Source organism: Priapulus caudatus, unplaced genomic scaffold, assembly GCF_000485595.1.
Source record: "Priapulus caudatus unplaced genomic scaffold, Priapulus_caudatus-5.0.1 Scaffold850, whole genome shotgun sequence".
NCBI classification, from domain to species: domain Eukaryota; kingdom Metazoa; phylum Priapulida; class Priapulimorpha; order Priapulimorphida; family Priapulidae; genus Priapulus; species Priapulus caudatus.
The window spans coordinates 83,915-92,716 of record NW_014577911.1 but is presented as its reverse complement, the minus strand read 5'-3'; the positions used below and the strand labels follow the sequence as shown (position 1 = coordinate 92,716).

At 43.1% G+C, this 8,802-nt stretch overlaps 1 protein-coding gene and 1 long non-coding RNA gene across 3 annotated transcripts in view; one reads left to right on the top strand and one right to left on the bottom strand.

Moving 5' to 3' along the window:
• The window catches only part of LOC106813973, a 10,505-nt gene extending 8,476 nt beyond the window's left edge, over positions 1-2,029 (top strand). Inside the window, exon 2 of one of the 2 annotated variants that reach the window (XR_001394531.1) lies at positions 650-2,029. This is a non-coding gene — a long non-coding RNA (uncharacterized LOC106813973). The remainder of the gene's footprint in view (positions 1-649) is intronic. The other variant, XR_001394532.1, reaches the window with a different exon arrangement.
• Positions 1-7,997, bottom strand: part of LOC106813972 (counting factor associated protein D-like) — an 11,536-nt gene extending 3,539 nt beyond the window's left edge. The window contains exons 1-5 of the mRNA XM_014818229.1: positions 7,907-7,997; positions 7,164-7,374; positions 6,429-6,629; positions 5,765-5,942; positions 4,548-4,658 (exon numbers count right to left, since the gene is read on the bottom strand). Coding sequence (XP_014673715.1) covers positions 4,651-4,658; positions 5,765-5,942; positions 6,429-6,629; positions 7,164-7,374; positions 7,907-7,980 — 672 coding nt within the window. The 5' untranslated portion in view covers positions 7,981-7,997 and the 3' untranslated portion in view covers positions 4,548-4,650. The remainder of the gene's footprint in view (positions 1-4,547; positions 4,659-5,764; positions 5,943-6,428; positions 6,630-7,163; positions 7,375-7,906) is intronic.
• Positions 7,998-8,802: the final 805 nt, after the last annotated feature.

The following is an 8,802-nucleotide window of genomic DNA, read 5'->3' as shown; positions in this document are numbered from 1 at the left end:
GGTCATTTATCATGCAAGGCCTAGATAGACTTGACATAACAGTCAAGTGTAGGGCATGTATGCCTGCGTAGATGGCCACGTCGACACTGGTGGCGTATATATTGGCATTTTTCTTAACTATTCCTTTAATTGTTGGCTGGTCCAGAGCGAAGAATAAACAATTCCATGTAGTCTGCCTATGGCAACAGCTTCCCTTTAGAGGCGGCCAACTTACTTCACATCTTGTAGAGAGTAATATGAAAGTAGATTTTTTTACGCGCAACCACAAAGGCTATTTACATAAGGTGCTGCCCAGCATAATAGTATATATATATATATATATATATATATATTAGTGCATAAGCATTTTAATTGCAAATATGAACGGAATTGCCAGAGATACCAGAGGAAAGATACTATGATGGCACAAGGTTAGAACAGAAGGCAACAAGGTTTAGTGATTGGCAAACAAGGTTAGGTGATGACAACAAGGTTAGCGCGACGCTAACAAGGTTAGCGCCTGATGACAACAAGGTTTGGCTGATGGCGCAATCAAGGTTAGGGTTGATGCAACAAGCTTAGCGTTGATGGCCCAAGAAGGGTCGGCTGATGCAAGAAGGGTTTGTTGATGGCAAGGATGACAATAAGGTTATCGGTTGATGACAACAAGGTTAGGCTGATGTCAACAATGTTAGGTTGATGTCAACAATGTTAGGCTGATGGCAAAAAAGGTTAGGCGGATGGCAACAAGGTTAGGCTGATGTCAACAATGTTAGGCTGATGGTTTGGTAACGTGAACCCCACGTTGAAATGTTCTGGAATTAGACGGACTCGTGTAGTAAGTCCGCCAGGAGGACAGATGGAATTTACTTAGCATTTCCTCACAACTCTCATTCACACACGGCCTTCCTCGTGTGTATCTCTTCATAATCTTAAATTATCATATCTATATTACGAAAAGCACGTGCACAACTATATTTAATATATTTAATAATCTTTGCTAAATTATATATATACACCATAATATATTCTACGTACATTCCATGCACACATGCTATCTCACGTTCCCCTCATGCATCTGCTAATAACACCTAGAGTTCATGAGGTGGTTATTACTAACACGTGTTTCCATACTTGGCAGCTATACGAGCGTGTGTGTGCGTGCGTGCACGTGCACCCCGTGCATGACAGCTTTAATTGTGCGTACAGGTGGCACTGCGTGCGCATTACGATCCTTCCCCTCGCTTCGCCTTGATTCGATGCATGATGGTATAACATTAGTTGTGTTTTTGATTTGTCGGTGAAGGGTTGGTAATATGTTAATGATGTGACTGAGATGAGTAGCTAGTCTAGCGGTGCTGGTATTGTACTGTTGTCTGTATTACTGCAGATGTTGTAGTGAAGAGCAATGAATAGATTGTCGTACATCTAGTTTGACTGATGATGATGATGATGATGATGACGACGACGACGACGATGGTGACGATGAGGATGATGATGACGGTGATGATGATCATGACCATTACGATGATGGTGATGAGACTGATGATGATCATGGCCATTACCATGATGATGATGATGATAATGATGGTGATGATGGTGACGATGGTTATTATTAAGATAATTACAAGGAGACGTGTAATCTGAGGTTTTGATATTAAGCAGCCATGCGGGTTAACTTTTTGACATCCATTCTACGGTATATCTACAAACTCGAGTGTTTTTCGAGAGAGTTTCGCCATTTGTTTCGTGTATGACATTGTTCAACAGTAGCCTGTAACTTATAAGTAGACGGATGTGTTGTTTACCATGTTTACTCTTACATAATCCCCGGTAAGCTTCAGCCTATTGCTCACGTAACTATTCATAACAGTGTGATTCTATGATGAATCGTATATGAATCTATTATATATTGATTATTATTTTGCGTATATTATTGGACGTGTAACTGATATTTTTTGCCATCTGTAATGCTTCTATTCCTGTGTGGGAGTACGTAGTCATCAGGCGATATAAACACAAGGTTTTGGCTTCACGCCAACGTTGATTAGATGGTTTGGTTTGGTGTATGTTATAAAATTTAAGTAGTTCACAGATTTTGCCACTCGCGGGGCAGCAGCTGTGGGTATCTAGCATTAGTATACACGCGACAGCAGCTTTCACGTAAGCATCCGGGCACCCGTGTCTCGTACATCCGGGTACGTACGTTGTGTCTGAAATATTTCACTTCTTTCAACTCACAGCAAGCATCGATCAGGGTGGACGCATGCGCAGTGGCGATGAGTTCAGGACAGGGGGCCAGTCTTAAGTGCTGCGGTGTTCTTATGTAGCAATCAGATATGTAGCGGTTGTCGTTAGGGTGTAGTAGGTATTAAAGAGCGTGACCGTGTAAGCATGACATGTAGGGTTAGAATAACCTGCGGACGTCATGTAAGGGCAGCTAGTCTTGCCACGCCACCATGTCGCTGCCTTATCAAGAGTATAACAGTGTGACTATAAGGATAATGAGATAATTTGAATAATTCTAACGTATACATACACGCTGATTTCTTCCCTGATATAGGGTGACGTAACGCGGACGTAATGGTGACGTAACAGTGACGTAACCGTGACGTAACGGGTGTCTTAACGGGTGATGTTGCGGTGACGTAACCGTGACGTAACGGGTGATGTTGCGGTGACGTAACAGTGACGTAACGGGTGATGTTGCGGTGACGTAACAGGAGGGAGCAGTCACGTGGTGGCGCTACCGTTACGATGATGATCCGTAAACACAAACAACAACATAGCTGTGTGCGGAGTGCATACCCTCCCCCCCCATAAGCTTTATACGGGTTACGTTACTCACAATAAGATGATATTGTTTTTGCCGCGTTCTAAATTGTTCGGTTCGTTGTCCAGTCTCTATTCATTGTCTACTTTAGAGGAGATATAATATTTCGCTACCCGATCGATATATCAGAACAGTTCCTGCGAGTAAGAGCCTACGTTAGATTTGCTTTACACGTGTATTGGTTATTGTGGTAATCTAAAGGGCCTCTGATCTGCGACCGCTGTAACGCAATAAACCGCACGTAGGGGCGCTAAACGGTCGATGCTGTGCCACAAATAGCGTATTGAGTAACAGTAGACAATGTCGTCGAAAACAAAAAAAAAACAATTCATTTCGCAAAGGAACATAAAACGATGTTTCGTTTACTCTGCCATTGCAGTCTAGACGCCTTGCACAGCGTGAATACAGTGTGTTTGTCGCGGGCATCTATGCTGCGCTAGGTGTAAAGCACACGGCCCTGTGTAACCAGGCATTAGTAACGGTGAATCTATTACACGGCAGGAGACTGCCTGCATGTCTATGGTCGGCTGCAGCTATCTTACTTATCTCATATAGACGGTTCTACATTGCTAGATGTGCACGAATGCTATATTAAATACACGAATTCTATTAAACCCATATACTGCGTTTTGTTATGTGACTCTCTTTCCTCGTCCGTATTATATAGTATATATATCATGTTTCATTGATTCCTAAATTATTTGCATAAAATATCGTGGTATTATGAATATTGTTTACATATGAACGCGATAGAACTATAAATATAGTGTTGGTTTACGAGATTACCCAATTTTTAACAATTGTGATCGCGCCATACTAAAATTTACCACCCCATAGCGTTAAACTTGGTATTACACACTTTACATCATAACTATTAATACATGTGCTTCTGTCAGCTCGTGTCCCTGCGCTGTGAGGTTAGACTCCCAAACGCTCGTTGCACTGCCTTTACTTCGGTGCATTTTATCACAGATAGCCTGTAAACCATTGCGTTATGTCTATCTCTGTTGCTCTTATGTATATCCTGCCTCCTCAGTCCTACTCATCAGTAGATCTGTACTCTGTATCCGTCCTCTTGGATGTCATTCTTACTCATGTGCGAAGTTACGTCACAGACCTGTGCTGTTCTCCCTCTCAGTAATACTCGTCGGCCGCATTTACTTCATTACGCGCGTAAGACTGAATGTCAATGCCAATGCCGAAGTTCTTATTACCAGTCCGTTGTAATCGTGCGATCCGTTCTCTCCCCATCTAGTCCCACCTGCCCAATAAAAATCAGAGAGAGCTGTGAGAAAGAGAGAGAGCGAAAAGACACACACACACACCACACACACAACACACACCACACACACACACACCACACACACACACACACCACACACACACACGACAAGAGAGAGAGAGAGAGAGAGACGAGAGAACCTGATGAGGAGAAACGAGAGAGAGACGAGAAAGAGAGAAGAGAGCGCGAGAGAGGTGGGGAGAGAGAGTTAGTTGTAGTGCCTAGCAGCCAGGTTCTTCAAAACACGCTGTTTCTTTTGGCACGCAGCTGTATGCACAGTTACACGCACGCACAACACACACACACACACGCGCGCGCGCCGCGCGCGCACGCACGCCACGCACGGGTACACCACAACACACACACACACACACACACCACCACACACACACACACACAACACACACACACACATACAACACACACACACACCACACCACACACACCAAAGACTGGTTCTGACGCATCCAGTAATCCACGCCTGTCAGGGTCGGGTTCCATAGCCGACTAGCGTGCATCTCAATGATCCAAGTTGCTAAAGCTGCACCTGCTGCCGTCACACACCTGCTAATTAAAGTAATACACCGGTAATTAAAGTAATACACCTGTAACTAGACAGAGGGCACTCACGGAGGAGTGCATACCTCCGCCGAAGCAGGTAACCATGTATGTGCCGCTAGGTGGCGGCTGCTGACTGAACTCGCTGCCCTGCTGCGACCGCCGCGTCACTGGTGGCTGCTGCTGACTCGCCGCTCGCTGACTCGACGCGCTCTATCGATCGCGCGCCCGCTCGCTGACCGACGTGCATCGTATTCGCGCGCGCGACGCGGACTGGACACACACACAGACACGAACACACACACTGACGAGCGAATTGCATGACTCCGTTGGCGCGGCGACGTAATTAGTGTATACACCATGTAATTATAGTATTCCACCTGTAATTATAGCTATACACACTGTACATTTGTAATATACCTAGATACAATCTATAGTATTGCACTTGTAATTGATAGATAACACACCTGTATTATAGTAATACACCTGTAATTATAGTATTACACTTGTAATTATAGTAACACACCTGTAATTATAGTAACACGCCTGTAACTGTAGTACTACACCTGTAACTATAGAGTCAGGACATGTAATTATAAGGGCCAACACTTTTAATTTTAATGTCGGACCATGTAATTATACTGTCACACCTGTAATTGTAGTATTACACCTGTAACTATAGAGTATTATGTATGTATGTATGTATGTATGTATGTATGTATGTATGCTATGTATGTATGTATGTAGGCTGTTTGTGTGTGTGCTGTTGTGTGACTGTAGTGTGTGTGTGTGTGTGTTGCGTGCGTGCGTGCGTGCGTGCGTGCAGTGCGGCTTGCGTGCGTGCGTGCTTCTGCGTCGGTGCGTGCGTTGGTGCGTGCGTGCGTGCGTGCGATTGCGTGCGTGCTGTTGGGTGTGTGTGTGTGTGTGTGTGTGTGTGTGTGTGTGTGTGTGTGTGTGCGCGCGCGTGTGGGGGGAGTGTGTGTGCGTGCGTGGGTGTGTGTGTGTGCGTATGTTTACATGCATGCATGCATGCATGTATGCATGTATATATGTACGTACTTACGTACGTACGTATGTGTGTATGTATTATATAGTAGAGTAGAGGTGGTTACCTGACTTGTAGAAGGTGAAGGGTTGGTTGCCAGCACACACGGCGATCACTATCGGCCCGTCTCTCACGATCTGTTTCAGAGCTTCTACGTCGCACGCGTACGCGCTGCTGTCGACGATGCCATCAATGTTGTCCTCCACGTTAGTACTAGCCTTCCCACTCCTCCTACACCTCGTATCCTGCATTAGACACGTTGTTCGTTTGTTTAACTGATTGATCGATTGATTGATTGATTGAGGTGATTAATTGTTGATTTATTCGATTGATAGATTAATTAATTGAGTGAATAATTGTTTTGTTTTGTTAGCATAAAAATTATGAAATTAATATGAAATTATGGTCGGCGCTTGAGCGTGAAATACAGCGCCCTCTGTAGGAATTTAAAAATTGAAATGGGTCAAAGACGTGTAACAAACAAAAAATTAAAAGAAGCTTGTAGTATTAACAAGAAACCTGCGCTGCACAACGTGGATCAGTAAACCCGAACAACGCTAGATAATTTTCTTCTTCCGCGATGCAACCCGTTTGAGGCATATTAGTCAATACGCTTAGGTCAAGGTTACACCCTTGCTTATGGAACTAGTCGTATTATAAGCATAAACATAAAGAGAGAGAGAGGGAGAGAGAGGACAGTATCAGACGCCTTCTATAGGAGTGTTACTCACCCGTCCTGTACCACCGCTGTTGTAAGGGTAGTCGCTAGCGGAGGCGAGGTGACTATTGCGAACTATAACCTGCAGTGCCGCAGCTGCGTATCCGCCGTTACAACCGTTCCAGTTGCTGAACGTGCAGTCGACCATCTGCTGCTGACTGAGGTCTACTGTCGGGCTGTTACTGCCACAGTTACGCATCTCCAGCGAATCTACCTGTAACGTGTGATGGCGGGAGTACTTGAGGGAAGGGGGTTTAACTATAGACCATAATCATAACCATCCACCACCGCCGCCGCCAAGCAAGAAAAACAACAATAACAACAAGAACAACAACATCAACAAAAGCAAAAGCAACAACAACAACATCAACAAAAGCAAAAGCAACAACAACAGCATCATCATCATAATCATCAACAACAACAATAATAATAATAATAATAATAATAATAATAATAATAATATAACCATCTAGGCCCCCTACACGCAGACGACAACAACAAAAACAACATTATCAAATGCAGACGACAGCAGAAGTAGACGTAGTAGTAGTAGCAGCAGCAGCAGCAGCAGCAGCAGCAGCAGCAACAGTAGTAGTAGTAGTAGTAGTAGCAGCAGCAACAGCAGCAGCAGCAGCAACAGCAGCAGCAGCAGAAGCAGCAGCAGCAGCAGCAGCAGCAGCAGTGGCAGCATATAGTAATACTAAAAGGAGTAATAACAGTAACAGTAGTGTTTGCACACGTGACTTACGGCAGCGAACGCCCAGCAGCTTCCGCACCTTCCTTGGGTCCTGACTGGCGACGCACAGCTAGGATTAGCTGTCATCCAATTAAAGCCGCTCGCCGCATCATCCTGGTTGCTAGTTGGCGCCTCCGTCGTGGTGGTGGTTGTAGTAGTTGTAGTGGTGGTGGTGGTTTCGTGGTAGCGTGCGTGCAGCGACGTCAGCAACGTCTGCACGTAGCTAATCAACACACGGCAAAGCACTCGCGGTTACGTCAGACGTAGACACACGTGCCTAGCAGACAGGAACACCTCTACCTGTACACCCGTACCTCTACCTCTACTTGTACACCTTTACACCTGTAACTCTACCTCTACCTCTACCTCTACCTGTACACATGTACCTAGGAGACAGGAGCACGTACCTAGGACCTGTACACCTGTACCTCTATCTCTACCTGTACACATGTACCTAGGACCTGTACACCTGTACCTCTACCACTACCTGTACACATGTACCTAGGACCTGTACACCTGTACCTCTACCTCTACCTGTACACATGTACCTAGGAGACAGGAGCACATACTTAGGACCTGTACACATGTACCTCTACCTCTACTTGTACACCTTTACACCTGTAACTCTACCTCTACCTCTACCTCTACCTGTACACATGTACCTAGGAGACAGGAGCACCACACAGAAGCCGTACATGTTGACATCAGGCATGGAGGTAAGACAGGTGTATAATATCATATAATGCCACACGTACTCATCATTGATATCCTTGGATCGTGGTCGGCGCGTGGAGGCGCGCCTCTGTGTTCGCCGCTTGTCAAATCCCATCTTGTTCTTCCTCACTTCAGCTATGGTCTGGGCAATATATATATATATATATATATATATATTATACATTCATATGTTTTATTATTAGGAATACAACTAATTATTTAGATAATAAAGTCATTCAACATTACATTCTATGTATCTATATATCTATGTATCTTTGTAAGATATATATATATATTATATGGTTTATTAGTAGGAATACAATTAATTATTTAGATAATAAGTCAACATTTTATTCAACATGTATCTATGTCTCTATCTGTCTATGTATCTATGTATCTATATATCTATATATCTATGTATTTATGTATCTATGTATCTATGTATCTATGTATCTATGTATCTATATATCTATGTATTTATCTATTTATGTATCTATGTATCTATGTATCTATGTATCTATATATCTATGTATCTATGTATCTATGTATCTATGTATCTATGTATGTATGTATATATTTATGTATCTATGTATCTATGTATCTATGTATCTATGTATCTATGTATCTATGTATCTATGTATCTATGTATCTATTTATGTATCTATGTATCTATATATCTATGTATCTATGTATCTATGTATCTATGTATCTATGTATCTATGTATCTATCTATGTATCTATGTATCTATGTATCTATGTATTTATGTATCTATATATCTATGTATTTATGTATCTATATATCTATGTATCAATGTATCTCCGTGTATATTGATCACCTGATCAGTATCCTCCGTGATGGCTACTGTGTAGTTCAGCTCGCCAGTCACCCAGCGTCCGTATCTATGTATCTATGTATCTATGTATCTATGTATCTATA